This window comes from Mirounga angustirostris, unplaced genomic scaffold, assembly GCF_029215605.1.
Source record: "Mirounga angustirostris isolate CCGP_5_RB_7025 unplaced genomic scaffold, mMirAng1.0.hap1 SCAF_13, whole genome shotgun sequence".
Lineage (NCBI taxonomy): Eukaryota > Metazoa > Chordata > Mammalia > Carnivora > Phocidae > Mirounga > Mirounga angustirostris.
The window spans coordinates 31,198,502-31,221,920 of NW_026991721.1; the positions used below are offsets into that span (position 1 = coordinate 31,198,502).

At 38.8% G+C, this 23,419-nt stretch overlaps 1 protein-coding gene across 2 annotated transcripts in view; it reads left to right on the plus strand.

The window, feature by feature from the left end:
* Positions 1-23,419, plus strand: part of LGR4 (leucine rich repeat containing G protein-coupled receptor 4) — a 99,209-nt gene that overhangs the window by 67,053 nt on the left and 8,737 nt on the right. For both annotated transcript variants that reach the window (XM_045893991.3, XM_045893992.3), the window contains exons 3-13: positions 5,952-6,023; positions 6,794-6,865; positions 13,896-14,111; positions 14,979-15,050; positions 16,766-16,834; positions 17,970-18,041; positions 18,415-18,486; positions 18,875-18,943; positions 20,632-20,703; positions 21,793-21,858; positions 22,574-22,645. In XM_045893991.3, coding sequence (XP_045749947.1) covers positions 5,952-6,023; positions 6,794-6,865; positions 13,896-14,111; positions 14,979-15,050; positions 16,766-16,834; positions 17,970-18,041; positions 18,415-18,486; positions 18,875-18,943; positions 20,632-20,703; positions 21,793-21,858; positions 22,574-22,645 — 924 coding nt within the window. The remainder of the gene's footprint in view (positions 1-5,951; positions 6,024-6,793; positions 6,866-13,895; positions 14,112-14,978; positions 15,051-16,765; positions 16,835-17,969; positions 18,042-18,414; positions 18,487-18,874; positions 18,944-20,631; positions 20,704-21,792; positions 21,859-22,573; positions 22,646-23,419) is intronic.

Below are 23,419 nucleotides of genomic sequence, written 5' to 3' on the forward strand. Positions count from 1 at the left end.
ACTGGTTCTTGGCCAGAATTCCAGCCAAATGGCTACAATGAAATTTCTGTAATAGGCCAGAAGAAACCTAAATCCAGGCCTTTCTTAGAGAAGTAACACCAACTGTTTTATTATCTGTTTCACACTTGCCTCTCTCGTTTCTTAAAAGTGCTCTCCAAGTGAAGAAATCTCAGTCTAATTCAGCACATTTCATGAAAGCATGCACCCTCTAGCGCAAATTACATACTGAAATGTGGCCTACTTGTTCATACCCACCATTGACCAGTGCTCATTTAACCAGCGCTGTTCCTGCTTCCCCCTTCTGGGATGGATGGCAGATCGAAAATATCATGTAGCATATGCGTTAAGAAGAGAGGATATAATTGAAAACTCTAGCTTCCCCAGAAGGAGCCGCTAATGTGAATCCATGGACCTTATGAATAATAAATGTGCACAAAACAGATTCATAAAGACATTACACACTGAGCCACTTGTATCCTGTCTCCTGGAAGGGTTCCAGATCCAGTGGGAGAGCGGAAGTCTAATGGCTTGCCCTTTCCCTCTCCTCCACCCGCTCTCTGTCTCTCCCCTCCCTGTCTTTGCTCTCTGCTTCCGAGACTGTTGTAACAAGCAGAATAAATAGGAGTTGCCTTGAGGTAGACTGTGTCCCCATTTGAAGTCCTGCTAGACTTGTTTTAATTTTGTGTGATCATGTGCACAACCCAGAGTGTGTTGCGATAATACTGTTGACCAGTGGATTGGTGTTCCCGTGTTTAAGGTCCACCCCCTACCCTTCCCTAAGAAAATGTACTCTCTGCAGATGTTAAGAAAGAAAATTGTTGCCATAGCACTTTAAGATCTAGCCACGTAGTTCTTTCTTGTTAGGAGAGTGAAGGGCAGTAGGGGAGCACAAATGAAACGAGAGGAGAAAACATGCAGAAAAGAAGAGATAAACAGTAAGCTTTCCCCACTCTTTTAGTAGCAGTCGAATCCAGACTCCTACCGGGGCTTAGCTGAGGCATTACAGCAAATACCAAGTGTCTGCTATACATAAGGTCCCGTGCAAGAGAATACAAAATGAATATGACTTGGTCTCTGACCATAAGGGACATATCATACAACTTAAGGAGATGTGACAAGTTTGTAGTGACTAGAGGCAAAAGAAGATGTGCCCGATGAGAGCTTTGTCTAAGTACCAGTGGAATCAGAGGAAGCTGATACCATGATGGTTTCATATTTGTGGTAGTATCCAACTTGAATAGTAATGATGAGTAATGATTCACTTGGCAGAGACTGGAGTCAGGGTATTTGAGGCGAAGGAAGTGTTATGAGCAAAGAGGGGTGGAAAAGCATGGTGTGCTAAACTGTAGGACACAGGGAACGTTGCGGAATCAGGTAAGAAAAGAAAAGAGGATCCGTAATGAAGTTCCAGCTAAGTCAGCAGTGGAAAAAAGCTTTCGGAAAATGCTCAGGGTTGTGCTTTTTTAAGATTTAGCTCTTATAGTATTATAATTAAGTGGTTGAGGCAGGAGTCTTGTGGAGGTTCATGGCAGTAAGCCAGTGGAAGGTGGAGGGGGATTGAGGGCTTAAGCTCAGGTGACAGCAGGAAGAGCAAAAGATTGAATGGGTTGAAACCTTGCAAGAAGGCTCTTGGTCTTTGGAGACAGGAACTACAGGGTATAGATGAGAAAGAAGTGATGCCTGGGACCCTGTCTTAGCACACAGAAAGTTATACCATGTTCACCTTTCTGTTCTTACACTAATGATTATTTCCCCCTTAGGTCTTCACAGCCATTGGAAGAATAGTAATAGTAGATATCTATATATCCTCATTTAGCAAAATGAAAAGGTTTTCTGGGGCCAGCCAGTACATCCTCATGAAGTGAGACTGAGAAAACTGTTGGGTCTAGCACAGCCAAACCCAGGTATAAAATTGGAAGTGGCTGGTCTTTGCTAGTAGAGGACAGTTGGGGACCCTTCCTCAGGACCAGCCACCTCTTTTTCCATGAGAGATGCTTTAAAAGAAGCACAACCAAGAATACTCTATGTCCTAAGTAAAGTCCCAGTGGTTTAGGGCCTGCCCTCACCCTGGGGGCACTCAGGGATCCCATCCTTACCCCCTTTCCCACTGCTGTGGAAAGGATGGCACTGTTGGTCTGTTGGAAATTCCTCCATAGTTGCAGTTCTGAGCTCCTAATGCCATCGTCCCTGCTTGTGAGCTCCAGTCTACTCAAGGGGAGCTGTTGGTACTCAGAACAAGGCTATTGCCCAAGTCCACTCTGTTCGACCTCTCTGGGAATTATTTCCCAGCCTCTTGGTGACACACCAGAGGCACTGACGTGAATAAGCATTGAAGCTAGCCAGGTAAGAACTGGAATTCTGGCTCCTCTATTTCCCTCTTGTGTGCCTTATGCCACCCAGCCTCTCAGGGACTCAGAGAAGTGGGGCCGTAGCAACGAGATGATTAAAATGGAAGAATGTCTGTAAACCATGTATCTCAGTGCCTGCAACTACTACAGGCTCATTACATAGGTTTCTTTTCTTTCAGAGTTTTTGGAACTTTGTCCCTAACCCTGTTACTTATTCACTTTGCTCTCTTCCGGATCTGAGGTTTTGGATGTGAAGCATCCCCAGCATCTCCAATAAGAAATACAGGCTCATGTAAGAAGCAAAATGGGATGAGACTTTGGGCCGTGCGATTGCTGGATCTGTAGAGCCTTTTCCAAGCTGTTGTGTTTATTAATCATGAACACAGCAGCTTGGGAAGCATGGGTTGATGCATTCCTAAAGGCTCCACATGATATGTTTATTCTAGTAAGAAACGAAATAATCGCAGTAGTGTATGGTAGTGTGCCTTCTTACTCTGCATTATCACCATCCGTTGCATCCTCCAAGTGTTTATTTCTCCAGATAGTGGGCTTGTATTTCAGGAGAAATTGTATGCAGAGAGCTCATTTGGTTATTTCTATGAACAATAAGTAGTGGAGAAAGAAAGGATACTTTTTGAAGTTAGGTTACTTTAGTTTTCCCTTGGCTTATAAAGGGGGCAGAGATTTGGGAAAAGGCAGCAAATATATCTTGCCTAATGTGGTTAAACACTCTCTTCTGTTGACAAGTATAGGTAATCAGGTGCTCTACATTTTGCCACTTCCTTTGTTATTTTATAAAATACTCTTCTTTCATGAGCCCTAGTATAATAAATTGAACTCCTCAAGGAAAGCCCATAGATATGGGGACATTAAAAACTAATATTAGAGACAAAAAATTAAGAATCCTACAACAAGGGATGCCTGGGTGGCTCAGTCGGTTAAGCGTCTGCCTTTGGCTCAGGTCATGATCGCAGGGTCCTGGGATCGAGCCCCGCATCGGGCTTCTTGCTCAGCGGGGAGTCTGCTTCTCCCTCTGTCTGCCGCTCCCCCTGCTTGTGCTCTCTCTCTATCTCTCTGACAAATAAATAAATTAAAAAAAAAAAAAGAATCCTACAACAGTTTCAGTCTGTTTATAATGTTTGTCTTTTAGTAGACCTGAGCTTTTTTTTTTAATCCTTCTTTTTTAAAAGATTTTCTTTTTAAGTCATCTCTATGTCCAGTGTGGGGCTCAAACTTAACAACCCTGAGATCAAGAGTTGCTTGCCCTTCCAACTGAGCCAGCCAGGCACCCTTCCCCTTTTTTTTTAAGATTTTATTTTTGAGTAATCTCTACACCCATCAGGGGCCTAGAACTTATAACCCAGAGATCAAGAATCACATGCTCTACTGACTGAACCAGCCAGGCACCCCAGACTTTAAGGCACATCTTTCAGATAACTTGGAAGAACAGTCATAGTCTCCTGATTACTTGCAGTCCTGGGGAGGGGGGCGGGGGGAGAAGACTATTGCCCCTTATGGTAGAATTCGATTTTTTTTTTTTTTAACAATTTGATTTTTTAAAATGTGATCTTTTAAACACTCCCATTTCAGCTGTCAGCATTATCAATTGAATCTTAGTTAGTGAATCTGGCATAGAAAGGCCCCTGAGAGAGCTTGCACCGAGCCTGCACTAAGGTAGACTGTGGGATGCTATGGCATTGGAATGGCGAGCATTTTCAAGGGGGAAATTCTAAGAAAAAAGTTTCTGACTAATGAGTTGACACGTTGGTGGGTAATAACAGAGTTGTGAGATGCATGCCCTGTTCTGGGCACTGTTTATACTTGACCTACAAGACTAATGCAAGAAACAACTAATAGAATGTAGCCTGTGGTTAATTACCAGTTCTAGTAATTTACACATGTAAATTATGCATGTTCATGAGAACTGAAGTCTTCATGGGAAGCAACGCTGGAGTTGAGTATTCAAGGAGTGCAGGTGAGGTTGTGAGGTGAAGCATTTAAAGACAAGTGGTGACACTGTCTAGTCTAGAACCTAGAGGATCGCTAAGGAGAAATAGTTTTAAATATTTTTAACCCTCAGGAGGTATTAAAACTGCCTTTTCCAATCCCTCATTTTACATATGGTGAGCCCTAGGAGGTAAAAGGCCAAGAGACTGGTGGTACAAAGTAAGCTATTTTGAGGCCGGATTTTGGGAAGGCTTGAAAGGTGCTAGGGTGCCTTGTGAGATCAAAGTGTGTGGTGAGAGGGCTTTTTAGGAGAAATTTCATTTAGGGGCATAAACCCTGTGTTACACCTGTGGTGTTGCCTGAGAAGTTAGTGTTGTGATCTTTGCTACTGAAGAAATAATTCTATATACTCATTCTTGGTTTCTGAGTCCTCTGGTTCTCCACCCGCATCCTACATCCCCCCTCCCATACACACCTTCAGGGCACATTTCTATGTTAATGATAGGTAAGGATCAAATATTGTCCTTTCCAGGACTATTTGCATTTTAACTGGGACAAAGAGTTCCAGAGAAAATGATGCATCTGAATGGTAGAGTTTCAGACCTCAGTGACTTCAAATGAAGGAGCTTTCCTTGTGTCCCTAAAATCAGGGTGTATAAGAGGAGAATATTGGAAGGTGGGGTGGGGAGCGGAAGTCTAAGAAGAGGATGTCCTACGCCTGGCGCTTAGTAGACACTCCTATTTGTTAATGAATGAATGAAACTTTTTAGTGAATGAGTGAATTGATGAATAAGGCTCCAGGGTGCAGGGTACTTGCAGAGAGAAGAGAAAGGGATGAAAAAAGAACCTTTAAAGGAGGAATTAATATGACTTGATGATTATGTGATCCTAAGAAACAAGGAGGGAGAGAGCATTAAAAAAAAATTACAGATACAAAATCTTGTTGCTTGAGAGAGTACCCCTGGTGAAACCAGAAAACTGGGACAGTCCTGTGTTTAACATATGGGCACACAGCTGTCATTTCTATGTTAGTGCTTGGAAACCTTCCTTCAGTTAACCTGTTTGTATATGTGTGTGTGTGTGTGCATATATATATACATGTATATGTATGTGTGTGTGTATATACACACACATGCCTTTGCTTGGAAAATTATGCTTACAGTGACTTTCACTTTTTGCTTCCCTTTTGCACAGAAAATGCCGCCCTTGGTAATGGAGAGATAACAGGCTGACTTGCCTCCAGAAGGCATTCCTCCTTAACAGACTGGTTTGCTCTGAACGGTATAAACACTCCTGCCTGCTGACCAGTGGTCTGTATTTATGAGGCACTTGGAAAACACTGCAAGCTGCAGAGAGTGACCATGAATAGCAAACTTAATTTGGTTTAATGTGTTTTGGCTTGCTTGACCTCACCAGAATAAAAATGTGCCTGTTTGAATTATTGTATTGGGAGTTTAAAAAAAAATTCTAGAGACATTTATCTCATTGGAAGAATCTTGGGATTGCTTTAGCAAAGGTTTAAGTCCATGTTTAATGTCAGATAGACTTGAGAAATGTTTAACATAGATCCTTAATCACAGATTACTTTATTGTGAGTTCTGAATTTTTAAGAGCCTAAACTACTTTTTTTTTTTCTTGCTACTTTTTTCCCCCTAGACGATTGGCTGGCAACGACCTTTCTTTTATCCACCCAAAGGCCTTGTCTGGGTTGAAAGAACTCAAAGTTCTGTAAGTAATGCAATTTTAGAGTTTCACAGCTGGCTGTGTATTTTCTTTTTGCATAGTCAACATGCTTGGAGCTAGGGTAAGCACAGTTTCTTTTAGTTCAGGATTAAAAAGATTTAAGGAGTGGCCAATGGGTAGTGTGGGAGGCGAGGGTTGATTTAGGCAACCTTGGGTCTAGATAACAAAAGTTAAAACTCTAAATAATAGGTGTTCTGACCTTCAGTGCATTACAGTTGAATGTATTAGGCTTTTTGTGGGGCTAATGGATTGAATCAAAATCATATTTAAGCTCTACTGGTAGAGTTTTGTTTCTACTTATTGTATAGCTGTAAGAACTTTGAATTAGCTGATTTAAAGGGAAAAAAGGCTTACAAAAGCTCAAAATGTTAGAATCATTTTAAAGCTAAAAGGAATTAAGATGCCTATAATTTACAGAATCTGTGAGGGACCAGGAAATAAATTAATAATCCCTAGGGTGACGAACATTAATTAGGGTGCCTTAATTCCTGAGAGTGAAACACCCCTGGAAATGTATATTACCAGGAGGTCTGTGTGAAGAGATGGCTTAGGGATAGCAGCTTAGGTTTCATTTCTGGACTTATAGCAAATGCTTCTTGCTTTTTTGCAGTTTTCTTTCCTTGGGTGCTCTCCACCTTGATCTCTCCCCCTTTCCTGCCATTGGAAATATTTTTTGGATAGAAATGGCTCTGAATTCTTCTAAGAAAAAATAGTAACAATTGCTTGTTATTCACTAACCAAAAATTTCCTTCCAGAACCCTGCAAAACAATCAGTTGAAAACAGTACCCAGTGAAGCCATTCGAGGACTGAGTGCTTTGCAGTCTTTGTAAGTAGCTTTTTGGTTTTCTGTATTCTTGAATCATTAGTAGACCACTCTGGCTGCTAAATGTGTAAAGAACTGGAATCCCAGGAAAAGGGGAGATTTAATCTCTCATCTGGGATAAAATTGGAGATGGCCAGGTGCTGTTATCAAAATGCCCTTTGGTGAGAGAGAAGGAGGTGGTTCAATTACTCCCTCTCTTGTCTCAGATGCTGGGAGAAAAGTCACAAGCATACACGGCTAGGTATAATTCCAGGAGCTTTTTTTTTTTTTTTTTTTAAGATTTTATTTATTTGCGAGAGAGATAATGAGAGACAGAGAGCATGAGAGGGAGGAGGGTCAGAGGGAGAAGCAGACCCCCCGCCGAGCAGGGAGCCCGATGCTGGACTCAATCCCGGGACTCCAGGATCATGACCTGAGCTGAAGGCAGTCGCTTAACCAACTGAGCCACCCAGGCGCCCCATTCCAGGAGCTTTTATATGGCAGGTGATCTTCACCTCTTTAGAACCAGAGTTATGTGTGTACAGAAGTTCTAGAGTCTTATGCCATGATGGTCACAGTTACAGAGAGGTTTCTGTTTTAGGCGGTAATGATAATCAGAACAGAGTGATTATAATTCCTCATCTGTGGACCTTGAACTCACAGTGGGGGTGGTAACTTGGTCTCTTGTACTGCCTTCTTCCCAAGTTTTTCTTTTTGAGGAGAGTTTGGTTTTATGTGGAATGTTCAAGATTTCAATTCTTGGTTTTTACCATGTTCAGATGCTTGGTTTTTATTAATTTCAAAAGCTGTTTTTTTTTTTTTTTTAAGATTTATTTATTTTAGGAAGAGAGAGAGAGGGCGAGCAGTGAGAGTAAGTAGGGGGAGGGGCAGAGGCAGAGGGAGAGGGAGAGAGAGAAGCCCAAGCAGACTCTCCACTGAGCCCGGAGCCCTACAAGAGGCTCTGTCTCACAACCTGCAGATCGTGACCTGAGCCGAAATCATACGCTCAACCAACTGAGCCACCCAAGCGCCCCAAAAGTTTTTCATACATCACTTCACTTTGTCCTTTTTTGCATTCTTTCGTGTGTGTGTGTGTGTGTGTGTGTGTGTATGCGTGTATATGAACCTGGAGGACAGTGGTCACTGCTTCCACTGTTTTGATATACAAACCCCATACCTCCCTTCCCCCTCTGGCGGGGCCGATGGTATCACCGGGGCCATGAAAAATCCATGGAAGATTTTGAAGAAACAACCAATTTTTATATTAAATAAACATATTTGTTAATGACTAGAATGAATGTTATAAGCTAGTGCTGTTAGGACTACAACTTTAGTTTTTCTCATCTTTGGGATTGGAAGATCCAGTTCCTCTGTCTCTTCTGGAAAAAGAGTAAGAAACACTGAATTGATGCATGTGGTTATTACAATTTGCTTTTTGCCAAGATTAAGAAACACTGTTAGTGTATTTATCAGGCTTGTCTGGTTTGGGATCCCCACTTTGCCACTTACTAGCTGTGTGAAGTCGTTCAAGTTATTTAAAATTCTCCATACAGTAGTATGCTCATTACTTGCCATATACTTGAATGCATGAAAAGCACTTGTAACAATATCTGACATGTAGTAGGTGTTCAAGAAACATTTGTGGAATCTACTAATAGTAACAATGATATATTTTATCAGTGCTTTCTTTTGATTTTTAGTTTACCCAATTTACATAACTAGGTGATAGGAATGTTTGAACGTAATGAAAAAGTATTCTTTCTTTTATTTTACTTTTTTTGAAAAAGCATTATTTAAAACAAGGAACTTGGTTAGTTTGTCATTCTACTAGAATAACAAATACCAATGTATATTGTTTCAGCTCATGTCCTAATTCCAAATACAGGGGGAGGAAGGTGTAGTTTGTGAAAGTGTGGCACTTTGACCACCTGCAATGCAGACCCATAGGCCATATCCTAGAAGTAATGGTATTTTCTCTGTAAAGGGAAGATCTAGCAAGCTATATTTTTAAAAATTTCCCTAGGAAATTCTCATGTGCATGAAAGTTTTGAGAATCACTCTGAATAAAAAATTGTAATAGTTAGCACATGTATAAGTTCTGGATTACAAAATTAGGTTTTAACTATATCATGTAGTTGTGTAATCTAATCTGTCCCATATTATTTTTCATTGCCCTTTGAAATAACTTTAAATGTATGCTTTTGTAGGAAACGCCTATAGTAGAAGACTTGATTGAAAATGGTTGAATTGCTTGTCTCTGCTTGCTGATATAAAACCATTTTTTTTTAAAGGTTTTATTTATTTGACAGAGAGAGACGGCGAGAGAGGGAACACATGCAGAGGGAGTGGGAGAGGGAGAAGCAGGCTTCCCATGGAGCCCGATGCGGGGCTTGATCCCAGGACCCTGGGACCATGACCTGAGCTGAAGGCAGATGCCTAACGACTAAGCCACCCAGGCGCCCCTAAAACCATTTTTTTAAAGATTTTATTTATTTATTTGACAGAGAGAACACAAGCAGGGGGAGTGGCAGCCGAGTGAGGAGCCAGATGCAGGGCTCAATCCTGGGACTCTGGGATCATGACCTGAGCCAAAGGCAGACGCTTAACTGACTGAGCCACCCAGAAGCCCCTAATTTCTAGTTTAAGTAGAAGTTTAATTTAAGGTAGAAATATATTATAAATAGCTAATTTTGCCACAACGCGAAGTTGTGGAACATAGGATTCATTATTTGCTGTAACTATTTGAGTAGACTCTGAGTAGACTCCTTCAGTGTATCAATTGGAATGAGTTCCTTCACAGACATGTGACTGTGTCACCTCTACACACTTTCTGACCTTGGACAGATGTACACAGAGGGAGCCATTTTACCTCTCTCAGAGCCAAATTCATTAGATATTTTAAATAGTCATTTTCTTGTGCTTCTTCAGAATTCATTTTACTTCAAGAACTTCATACGGAATTGTTCTCATTTCCCAAGACTAAAATGATCAAAATATTCAGTCCTTTTGTCTAGTTGGAAAGTTGAAAAAGACAAAGCTAAAATCTTTGAGTTTTAGAACAGAAAAACTACCAAGAAAACATACAAATAGATTGTGGTCAATAAGCACATTAAAGTCCACATGACATTTATTGATAATTTAGATGATTTAAAGTGTTTTTCACAGTAGGTTTCTCCCTCTTAAATAATTTAAAGAAGCATGTTGTGCCCATCACCCATGGAGGGAATTGCATAGTTTAAATTACCTCCAAAATTGGGATGGGGTTGGGGATGGGGGTGGAGAGGAGTCAAAGCAAACCATTTTTTTTAGAAAGGGCATTGGGATGTTTTTATCTGCATCAGAAACACAAGGAGCTAAGTGTCAGGCCTGTTTTACTTAAGAAGGAAATGTACATGGGTTTGTTAGCATAGTGGGTGTAGCTCAAGTTAGACACAATTGAAATTCTGTTTGCAAATCTGATCTTCAGACCCGAATTACAAGAAAGATTTCCTTGTGGTTCTGAAGTAGTGCTTATAAGGAGCAAAGTTCCTTTGGGGTTGAAATTGACCAGAAGTGGTTTGATGCCAAGTGTGTGAGGATGACTATAAAACCTGAAAGTGAATTGTCAATGTTAGTACAAAGGTAGCCCAACAGCCTTCCACAAAGCCACGAAAATGGCTAAAGCATTATCTGAACAGGCTATTAAAATGACATGTCAGGATTTGCTCCACTGGATTCTTTTTCCCTTAAATTAGATCACACTTCTATTGAATGGTAAAGGACTATTTCAAAGACTAAATTTCCTAGGTTTTCCACAATAATGTATTATCTTAACAATTTATACTGGTAACAAAATATAACACTATTATGTATACATTACTGGTAAATTAGAAGTAGAGAGAAAAGGGGAAAGCTTTTGATTACACAGAATAGAACATGCTGATAACAGACATTCATCAGTAAAATATGCATATGGGATTATTTGTTATTGTAATTTCATTTAGGGCAAGAAAAAAAGGATCTTGAGTCTCAGTAAGATATAAAACAGGCTTTTGAGAATAGGGAATAGAAGCACATTTTAAAGACAAAAATAGTAAGGGAATTCAGTTAATACAATGTTAGCCTTTAACAACTAAAGTACACTTAAAGTAATAGTTCTTTCTTGCCGGGTGGCATTTCAAGGGTAGATTACATTAAACAAGCCCACGTTATCTACCCACATGTGAGATATCTGATGCTATTCATCCATCTACTGAACCAGTGATAGTATTTTCTTGGTCTCTTAGTTAGGATGAACATTAAATGTGTAGGTTATTGGTACAAAGCCATAATTCTAAGACAGTTTCTCCATGACACATTCATCTTGGTGTAGGGGCAAACTCTTTACATTTATGAGTGCCCCCAACATCCGCATGTGAATTGAGGTGTAAGAATTAACCACTGAGTCACCACAAATCCTTTGCCTCATTTAGCTTCTTATTTAAGTGTCTCATTTTTCCAGAGTTCTTCCTTTTGATCTCTTACTTATGGGTGACTTTACAATTTGGGAAAATTTTTAGCACAGGGGAAATTGTGTGTTTATTGTTGTATTACTATTTTGCATAGAAGATAGTTTCATTACTATCCTAGCTCAAAACTTGCCTGGATATCTTGCCCTAATCTGAGGCCATCTCTTTTCTATGAGTACATGGTACAGAATTCTGTGGGGGCATAAGTGGTGTATATAATACTGAAATTATGCTTAAAAGGTACAGATAGCTATCTTTATAGTATTTTACCACATCTTAATGAAACACTTTTATAGAGAGGGCTTAATTTCAGTAGAGTTTTGTGTGCATATGTGGGTGAGACTTGCTCATTATTTTGTTGAATATGAATGCACATTATCATCAATAAGATAACATAAGCAATTTAAACTTTTGAACTGCTCTAATGCTGAGAAACTGGAAAGGGACTTCAATTTGTACAATTAAGGTACAATCCAAACCCCTTGCCTGGACTACCAGGTCTATATAACTTGGTCCCTATTTGCATCCCCTATATCTCCCTGGACCCTCCACACCTTCCTCCTGTGTTCTGATCACTCTGATCTTCTGGGAGTTGTTGGGACCACACCGCACTGGTTTCTGTTGAATCTCTGCCCTCTGGATTTCAGTTTGAATAGCAGCTTTTTAGAGATGCTTTTCCTGACCAGTGCATTTTAAGTAGCTACCCTTCCCCCTTAGTCCCTGTTAGTCTTTATCTCAGGACCCTGCTTATTTCATAGCACTTCTTAAGTTCATGTGTTAATCACTTTTAAAATGTATTATATTGTGGGTCATTCTCTATTAGAATGTCAGTCTCATGAGGATAGGCCACATGTATGTGTTCACCATTTTTATCTTTTGTGCCTAACAAGATGCTCAGTTTAGATGTGTTGAATAAATTGCAGATAATTAAATCAACTACAAGTAGAATTTAATTGCATTAAACATTTAGTTACATTATATGGTTGATTGTATGTCCAGTGTCTCTCTTTCCCTGAGTGGAAGTTCCTCAAGATTGTGAATTGTATGCATGTGTGTGTGTTTGTGAAAGAGAGAGAGAGAGAGAGGAGGGAGAGAGAAAGAATACTATCCACACATTAAAGCAAATCTCCTAAGCAGCTCCATAGCCAGGACTTTGCCAGTCTCTATATAAAGGATGCCTGTCTCTTCTCAGGGGTGGGTGCTAGAGAGTCTAAGGAATAAACAGCCTGAAAATGTCTGTTCCTAAATGAATTCTTAAGTTAGCTGCTCAGTTCCCTGTGCCGTCCTCTTTAGTGCTTATCTCGACTTTATCAAAAAGAAGCTACCATCAGATTCTCACCAGGACCAAGGGTCTTTAACCCCTGCTAATCTGAGGCTGGAGCAGGTGGCTGGGTGCAGGGCTCAGCATTTGCCTGGAGGGGAGAGGGGCAATTATGGCAGGCCTGAAGCTGGAGCCGCATAAGGCAGCAGAAGGCATAGGCACCCCTCTAAAAGTCAGAAATTCCTGAACTCGACAGCTGCCAAAATCCATGTCTTTAAAAATATGCTGTCATTTTGACTTTTCACGTTTTTTGTGTTCCCTGATTTTCACCAAAGAAGTCCACACCTGGAAGGTTTGAATTTAAGTAGTGAAGCTATATCATCAAGGGATTCATGAAGACAGTTGTGATTTGCCTGGCCTTCATCATATTGATATCAGGTTGTCTTTGTGTCAAAAAGGGATTATTCCAACAATTATGCCCAATTACACCGACAATAATACTTAGGACATGATTTTCCAGATTTTTAGATGGGGACTTAATTTTAAGTATGAGTAATCCTATTAGCAAGGTGTCTTTAATTCCACAATTTAGGGAAAAATTAAAAGAAACCCTAAGGCCACAATAACATTGACCAGAGTAGCTGTTTAGTTTTTCCTGTGGACAGTTTGTCTTTTCTTAACTGTTAATTTTGAACTTGGTGCTAAGAGAAGAGGAGAAGGTTATTTGACCAGTACATGACACCTATAGTTTTAACTTGCCTGGTGGTGTAAGAAGGATTGTTAATAATCTCTTGCTATAAACATTTTTTGGGGGTAAATATTTCCTTATTTTTTCCCCTTCAGTTCCAAGTCAAAATAGCGGTTAAATTTAATGTCAGATATTAGTTGTGATGTAAAATTTTAAGGACAGTAGCTTATTTACTCAGCTTAGTTTCTTCTCTTCTTTTGTACTTTTGATTTAAATAGATTCTGAAACATAAAATTCTAGCTTGAACTTTCTGAGAGTTTTCTTTTTTAAAAAAAAAAAATCATTTTGCTATAGTTACTCTTAGCCAAAGATTCTTGAGAGATTGAGATTTGCATTCATCCCTTTGTTATGTAGGAAGGGAAAGAACGGACTTCCACACTATGGTCTTAGTAAAGTTGTTAGAGTTTATGAGACTTTCTAGAGAAATTGAAGACATAAGGACTGCCGTGACTGGTTATTTTTGTAACTCCTTTCTGTTTTGAAAACTGAGAGTTGTGTGTGATTTGGCTCATTCTGCTAGAATTCGTTCCTGAACATGGTTGTTTCTGTTTCTGTCAGGCGTTTGGATGCCAACCATATTACCTCAGTCCCCGAGGACAGTTTTGAGGGGCTCGCTCAGTTACGACATCTGTGGCTGGATGACAACAGCTTGACGGAGGTGCCCGTGCATCCCCTTAGCAATCTGCCGACTTTGCAGGCACTGACCTTGGCTCTCAACAAAATCTCAAGCATCCCTGACTATGCATTTACCAATCTTTCAAGCCTGGTAGTTCTGTAAGTATCTGTCCCTTTAAATACCATATATTTGGGTGAATTAGAGGGCAAAAGCAGATTTCTTGTGACAAATTATTATGAAAGTACCACACTTTTGATTATGCTTCCGAAGAGATACCTGTTTGGGGGAGTTGCCTTTTTTTTTTTTTTTTAACAAAATTAAATGTGCTGACTTTTTAAAATACAAGATAGGATAATTAAAAAATTAACATCCAATCACTGTTGAATCTTTCTAAGATATGTGGCCTTTTGTAATCATAAGAAGAAATTGGGACACTCAGCAAATACTTGGATAGCTTTTACTTGTGTACCAGCAATGCATTCGGTGTTAAAAGAAGGGGCATTGTTTTCAGGAACTCACAGAGAATAAGTTTCAGTGATATTTCATGTTTTGACTAATTTGTCTGCTCAAAGAGTATATGATTCTCTGTGTTTTAATCTTTGAAAACTTGGACATAAAAAAATGGCATTTCTTTTAAAATCTGTTACTCTCACTGGTATAAGGTGATGCGCTTCCCTCCATGCAGGTTCCCTCTCCTCCTCATAGGAGGAGCTCACCAAAAATGTCACTTCACAGAGTGAAAGGCTCACCAGAGCTTTTCTTCTGATATGGGTAAATAGTAAAGAATCTTCAATGTGCGTACCATTTTTCCACGAGAGATCCTTTTCTTTTCCATTGGCATTCCATGTCCAGTGAATCCGAGTCTATGTAGCCTAGATCAAGAGATACGTGCTATTTGTTGTCCATTAGTCAAAGGCTGAAATGTTTAACTACATGGTTCCTTTAAAAGACAATTTAGACACATAAAACATTGTAATAGTTGCTGTTGGGTGATGTAAAAGTCATTTCGATGCTTTTTTCCATAGGCATCTTCATAACAATAAAATTAAAAACTTGGGTCAGCACTGTTTCGATGGACTAGATAACCTGGAGACCTTGTAAGTTGATTTGTATTTCAGATGGTTATGTTGTGATATTGATGCAATTTTGTATTTCCTTGCAGAAAAGGGAAAAATAATGGTCTTGAGTTCAATTCACTATTATTTGGCTTAAATACATGACTAAATTCTTGCCATCAAATAACACAGTTAGGAATACTAATCTCAGTTTATGGCTAAAAATGGTGCACAAGTTTAGACTTGATATTTCTTTCAAAAGTGTGTGTAAAATGCAGCTCGATCTGCCGGGCTGTCTACTTTCTCAAAAATTTTGGTATTGTTAAAATGTATGACAGACAGTTTTGGAACATTGAGCCTTATAAAATTAATTCTGGGGAAAAAAATCTTTTTTTGTTTTTTTCCATGATTTCATTTGCCTTACCAAATTATTAACCCTAGGTTTAAATATTTTCTCTGCATTCTTATATGCTAAATGAAATAAACTTTTCCATTTTGCCTAGGATACTTTTATTGTTATTCCTACTAGTTAAAGTATTTGGGAATCCTGGCTGTTCCAACTGCACATGGCACCACTGAGCAAAAGACATCGTGCAGCTACGTGTAATTAAGAGTAGGCTCTTTATTAGAAGATTTATAGTATTTGCTATTGTGGTATAATAAATAATTCAGAAAATGTCCCAATTAATTAGTTGGGTTAGTAATATTTGATTGGAATGCTCAGGGTTTGTAATATTTTGTTGAACTGACTATTCTGGTTAGCTGTCAGTTAATGAGAAGACTTAAAATCTTTTAGTCTATTAATCTACTTTCTTGTCTAAACAACCAAAGGATAGTGAACATCAATGGCTATTTGAAGGTTGAAGCTCTTGAAGAAGATAGTTCCCAGCTCAGTTCCCCTTTACTAAATATATAAATACCAGTGTACCAGAAGACTAGATGGATCTTCTGATACTAGACTATGAATACTCTTCCAATTATATGAAAATGAAACCTCTTCTTCCCAGCTAAATTTTTATTTGCCATTTTTCTTTCTATGTAGAAAAGAAAAACAAAATAGGTGCCTAAAGAGCTGGGCCTTTGATTTTATGTTACTCTCATTCTGAAATCAACCATGATAATTATATGCCAACATGCTATTTAGGTTATAAAAGAAATTAAAACTTAAACACTCAGAATTAAGACTTTTTAGTACAAATCAGGCTTTTCTCTCTCCTAATTAATGTAACATTTTCAAAAAATTATAACCTGCTTCAAGACAATAATTGTGGGAAGCCATCCTGCTCCTTCCCCTTGTTTATACTTATCTCCGGTCATCCACCTGATAGTAGGGCTGAGGTCAGCTGCCCTCATGCCAGAATTTCAGGAAGTCACTCCAAACCCCAAACAGAAACCTTGGTTTCAGGCTATTGTCATTCATAAATGGACATTCCATAAATTCTGTTTTATGGTGAATTTCCCGAGAAACGTCATTCAGATGACTTGTTTATTTAATGCACCAATAATGTGATTGAGAATTCCTTAACCTTGTAAAATGAACTTAAAACAGTCATAGATGAATTATGATTCTTTTTTTCTATTCAGTATTCTATGAAAAGGTGTAAGGTAAACCACAGGGTTTTAAATGGCCCTATGGTTGGTGAGGAGAGATTCCCATCCAGAGGATATGATTTTTTAGGAATACATTTGTACCAAAATGCCTTATAAATTGTGAGTACTCTTTAGTGTTCTTACATGTTTCCCCCTTTTTTTTCTAGGGACTTGAATTATAATAACTTGGGGGAATTTCCTCAGGCTATTAAAGCCCTTCCTAGCCTAAAAGAGCTGTGAGTATTGTTTTGCTCTCTCTATGCCTTAGTATCCTTCGAACTCACCACTTAATGTTCCAACAGTGAGATTTGAAAACTTCTTTGCTCCATTGCATATATCACAATACACAGACACACATCTGATTATACAGACTGGATTATGTTAGTTAGCGCAGACAGTTTTGAGCCTGGGTATCTGTACTCGGCTCTGTACTGCTGAAACAAGAGCCATAATGTATGGTCCTTGCCAGTTAGGAGCTTGGAGACTTAGTGGCACTGGGGAGGCTGACCACGTAAGACAGAGAGCAATTGCTAGGTAGAAATAAGTGCTAAATGAAGAGGGTAAATGAATCATTCCAGAAAAACACCTCACTGAGAATTGGGGTCATTAGAAAAGGTAATGCTAAAGAGAAAGAATTTGACTGGAGTTAAAAGGGTAGATGTGTGTATGTGTGTATTTATTGTAAAGATTTTATTTGAGAGAGAGAGAGAGAGAGAGAGCGCATGCACATGAATCAGGGGAGGGGCAGAGGGAGAGAGAGAATCTCAAGCAGACTCCACGCCCAGTGCAGAGCCTGATGCGGGGCTCGATCTCACAACCCTGAGATCATGACCTGAGCCACCTAGGCTCACAACCCTGAGATCACTTAACCAGCTGAGCCACCCAGGCACCCAAAAGGGTGGAAATATTTAAATAAATGAAAGGCTAAGGGAACATTTGAGATGTTGGCTTTGTCAAGGGCAGAGATAGGAATGTACATGGCATCACGGGGCTGGTTTGTCATGTCTTGACAGTAAATACTCTGAAATGCATTGCTTAAGGACTAAGTGCAGGTGACAGAGGAATATGGAGGTTAAAACACCTTATGATTCTCACTCATGGTCTAAAGTTCTTTGTTGACAAAGCACCCACTCAGCGTGTATGAGAGACCTGAGAGATATCAGGTTAAGCCGTGGGTTTAAGAAGAATTAGGAAATGGTCCTGGAAAGGATGAGGTGGAATTGAAACTTCAGTTTCCTCACACTTTCGGAATTTTCATATAGTTGTTATCAGTTGTGTTTCACAGAATACTGAACAAGGCTAGATATTCAGGTTTTAACTTATTTCACAAGGGGACATGTGTTTCAAAATATTTTTCTCCTCCCTCTTTAGGTTATTTCATAGTAATTCTATTTCTGTTATCCCTGACGGAGCATTTGATGGCAATCCACTCTTAAGAACTATGTAAGTAGTTTTGAAGGTTTTTTTTTTTTTTTTAAGATTTTCTATTTATTTGAGAGTGAGAGAATGAGAGAGAGCATAGGAGGGGGGAGAGTCAGAGGGAGAAGCAGACTCCCTGCCGAGCAGGGAGCCTGATGCGGGACTCGATCCCGGGACTCCAGGATCATGACCTGAGCCGAAGGCAGTCGCTTAACCAACTGAGCCACCCAGGTGCCCCTGAAGGTTTGTTTTAATAGAGAATCATATAAAGCATGTCTGTGCCAGACATCTCAATGAAGAATGGAAATTTTAGATATATGGACTTTGTGAACATAGATGTACTGTTGGATGGGTTACGAACATAGGAAAACTTTACTTTTTTTGGGTATTTTTACAGACATTTGTATGATAATCCTCTGTCTTTTGTGGGGAACTCAGCATTTCACAATTTATCTGATCTGCATTCCTTGTAAGTATTACACAAATTTTATTTTTTAATTTTTACTCATTTTTTTAGTATTATACAAATTTTAAAACATACCTGAATATTTATGCAGTTGCTTTAATAGAAAACTAGAATGTATTATTGTAGCTCCAGAAGACAAAAATCTTCTATTTTTTTTTTTTTTTTTCCCTTGGGCAAAAGTCCAAAGGACAATTCTGAAGATTTATGATGGTTCTTATTTATGTGAATACTTGGCTTAATTATCACAGTTTCAGGTACATTCAAGAAGTGAAACTGATTTTATTTTTAGGTATAGTAGTACTATAATTTTAAAGTATTCAAAAAATAAAATGAAAATATTATCCATGAAAATTTTTTATTTTAAATTGTTTTCTCTCCCAATTTCTTAAAGAGTCATTCGAGGTGCAAGCATGGTACAGCAGTTCCCCAATCTGACTGGAACCATCCATCTGGAGAGTCTGTAAGTGCAGATCTTTGAAGAGGGATAGTGTAAATATAACGTGTGGGCCTGTCGGCAGGGTGCCAGTGCTTTTTGGCGATGATGCTGGGTTTGTGTTGATTCCTGTAATCTCTCTTTGTCAATAGCATGCATGGAAATGGATATATATATTGGGTTTGGACTCAGTCAGCTCAGGTAGAGGATGGCCTAGTATATGGATATTTTATCTGAAAAGTTCACTGAAAATATAAGGCAGTAAGTAAATGCCAAATGCGAAGCAGTGCTTTAGGAATTCAGAAGTGGGGCAGTTGATACAGAGTATTGGAAAAAGCTTTAGGGAGGCGGTGTAATGTTTTCAGAATTGAATACTGTCAGGTTTCCCAGAGCTGGGGCTTTTATTTAGAAAGGCAGGATTTAGTAAAGTGGGGAATACTGAAAATTTCCTCAGGGATGGCATACAGATGCTCATATATAGCTAGAATTCCATGTGTTTAATGGAATGCGGTGTGATATGGAGAAATTTGGAAAATCATTTGGGTCACAGTTTTAAAATGGCAACCATTAAACATTGAACTTTTGGTTATGGCAAATCTTCCCAGTGGATGGTCTGTGAATGGGGTACAGATGGATCCAAGCTTTTGCTGACCTCAGCCCTCCAGATAGCCAGAAAGAGCCTGAGGTGGCTAAGGGTCTCCAGCCACAAGGAGCCTTACCAGAGTAGGTCACATAAATGTTATGATTTTCACATGTGCCAAGATGTCAGGAAAAAGGGATCAGGAAGCACTGGGCTCAGGAGTTTAAACTTGACGGTTAAGGTAGTTTGGATGTGTCTAGTACGTGGCAGCAGGTGGTATGAGGAAGGTGAAAGAGACTAGAGATGGGAAGGACCACAAGGAGGCCCTGGAAATAATCCCCTTGCTAAATGAATACCTTTTTTTTTTTTTTTTGTAGTTTTTAATTTTATTATGTTATGTTAGTCACCATACAATACATCATTAATTTTTGATGTAGTGATCCACGATCCATTGTTTTCGTATAACACCCAGTGCTCCATGCAGTACGTGCCCTACTTAATACCCATCACCGGGCTAACCAATCCCCCTCCCCCCTAAATGAATACCTTTAACACCACTGGCGTTCCTCTGGGTGGCCTGCTATTCCTCCACCCCTCTCTGCATCATTCCATGCGTGATCTGCATAATAGCAGTAAAAATGATGAGAGGGTCATATGCTGGACACACCACAAAGGAGGAGAGCACAGGAATTGATATTGACTGCAGACGGGAAAATGGAAAGGGAGGGAGGAAGAGAACATTTCAGAATGGTGAGTTAGGTTGGCTAGGTTTGGGAGGCAGGATGCTAAGTTGGCTTTGCACGTTTTGGGTATGAGGTGGTTTTGCAGGTGATTGTAGTCAGGCTATGGCTGTGGATTAGTGTTTTTCTGTTGGTCCACATGAGAAATCAGCCTCGTTGTCTGGACAATATTAACATCTCGTGTCACAAGTTTTTCTGCCTTACTGTGAAAATGAAATCCATAATGGAAGCTTAATCCATTTTCCTACATGCCTGACTTGAAGGAGTAAGTAGGTAGTGGGATACGCAGACTTTAGTTCATAGGCAAATATCTGTTTCTTTTTCCATGTGAGAATAGCATTTTGTTTACCATCTCAACTTGAACCATTTCTTAGATGAACATTGTTTTTCCACAGGACCTTGACAGGCACAAAGATAAGCAGCATATCCAGTAACTTGTGCCAAGAACAAAAGATGCTTAGGACTTTGTAAGTTGGGTCCCTTTTCCCTTTTTATACTTTTTCTTTTATGAGCGTCACATACATTGTTTTATTTTTGATAAGCTATTTGCATTAGCTGATTTTAGGGTAGAATTATGTCTTATTTGTTCCCTTTATGGAAATGAGCAGGTGTTTTCATGACCGGGGTAGGTAACGTTTATTTCAATTTGGTTTTAGGGTGATATATATGTCACATATCTTGGGACTTTTACTTTGAACAAAGTAAAACCAGACTAGGCTCTTCCTTGGTATTTTTCTTATCTGGACTCCCCAGGAGTGTCAGGTCTCCATGTCTTTCTCTTTCATCCATAACCTAAGCAGAGCCCAAATCTTTCTTGGGTCAGGAACAGCTAAGCATAGAGCTTTCCAAAAACTTTAAACTATCCTGGAAATTAAAAGTAAATAAAGGATGTAAAAATGTCACAAGAACAAATAATTAAGTTACTAAGCTGTTAATAAGTATTCAGTGGAGAGAGATAGTAACAAAATAAGTGACTGATTGATGAAGTAAATCATTAAATGTTGTAGAGTATCAAACATAGTGACCACTACTGAGGAAACACTGCAGTGGAATTAACTGAGAGTTATTGAGTCCCCATATTTGATTTAATATAATTTTTTTTGAAAATGTGAGCTATGCATACCACCTCTCACAGCGTTGTAATTAAATAACAACATAGAAATTGTTTATAATATAAATATTATAAAAATGTAAAAAACCACATAATCTACCACTTGGATGTAATTTTATATATTTTCCATATTTTTATATTTAATTTTATATGCTTAATGTTTTTAATAATTTTACTTAAAAATTGAAAAAACATTTAAATGTTTTAAATATATTTTATGTTGTCTGTACTCAACATTATGTACTTGAAGTTTGCAAATTGTAAGCCTGCTATATCACTGAGGTACTCTAGAAGCTTACAAGTCTTAGAAAAAAATAGTTGCTTTTCTTCAGCTCTCTCTTTATTACAGATTTTCGTGCTGCTTTCAATCCTTCTGAGTGTAGCTCTTCTAACTTAGTGTTCTGATGACATAGAAATTAATTTGTTAATTTTTTGTTGTTTTAAGGGACTTGTCTTACAACAATATAAAAGACCTTCCAAGCTTTAATGGTTGCCATGCTCTGGAAGAAATGTAAGTTGGTCTTTGACTTACTCTTTTTGCTGTGGTTTATTGTTGATTCACTGAACGTTTCCTATTTTAAATAATGGCTTTAATATTAAGAAATTAGAAACATTAAGGAAATAGATGCATATAATCAAGTGTTCCTGTGAATGAATGTCAAATTGCACTCGGCATGGTCATGCAACCAGCATTTCTTAGGTACTTATGAGGCATTTTGGGAGACATTATAGGGGGAGGGCTGTGTATACAAAAAACAAAACAAAAATTGTTCTTGGCTATTGAGGGAAACTAAACATGGATGCCTACTGTGTACCTATAAGCTCTGGTGGCAGTTGGTTGGGAGAAGGGAGAGGAAGACGTTAATTCTCCCGTTCCTGATCCCTTTCTTCCTCTAGCCTTTTTTCTACAGTACTTGGTATGGTTGTGTTGTCCTGGATCCTTTTTTACCATGTTGTCTTCCGGCTCTCCTGAGTGGGGTTGTTAAGGAATTTAGATAGTATACATTAATTCCCAGTATAATTTGGGATGGATACCAATTAGTCTAACCCTTTGGTGTTATAGACAAGGAAGTAGCAGCTCTCTTTACTTTCAATAAGATCAGTCAGTGTTACTTAATGAATGAGTATTTAAACTTAGAAAAAGTTGAAGAAATGTTATCTTTCAAAATCAAAAATAATTTTCTTTTTTTCCTCTTTTTTCTTTCATTCTTCTTTTTTTTTTTTAGTTCTTTGCAACGTAATCAGATCCACCAAATAAAAGAAGGTACTTTTCAAGGCCTGATATCTCTGAGGATTCTGTAAGTTTCTTTCTGATTATTAGAAACAAATACAGTTTTTGTCCAGTTATAAATTAATATATCATTACAATTCCCATGATAGATATACTTTTTTTTTTTTTTAAGATTTTATTTATTTATTTGAGACAGAGAGAATGAGAGACAGAGAGCATGAGAGGGGGGAGGGTCAGAGGGAGAAGCAGACTCCCTGCTGAGCAGGGAGCCCGATGTGGGACTCGATCCCGGGACTCCAGGATCATGACCTGAGCCGAAGGCAGTCGCTTAACCAACTGAGCCACCCAGGCGCCCCCATGATAGATATACTTAAAGATACAATTTATTATGTGTAAATATTGTTCAAATTTTACCACATGGTACTTTTTCGATAATCCACTTTCAGTATTTTTTTTACCTTAGCTTTTTATTTAGTATTTTTTACCTTAGCTGATTTATGATATTGTATGTTGGTAAGTGAAAAAGCATAATGTGTATAACCTGAGAGATGGAGCTTGTTTGTTTTCTTGTCATACTGATGAGGTTTGCCAATCCATTAGGGCAGAGGTAGGCAAACTCTAGCCTGTGGGCCAGGTCCAGCCTGCCTCCAATTTTTGTAAATTAGGTTTTCCTGGAACACAGCCATGCCCTTTTGTGTAAGTATTGTCTAAAGTTGCTTTCACCATACTATGGTGGAGTTGAGTAGCTGGGAGTAGAGACCATATGACCTAGAGGTGAAAATATTTACTATCTGGCCCTCTCCAGAAAAAATGTGCTGACCCTTGTGCTGGGGTATGTATT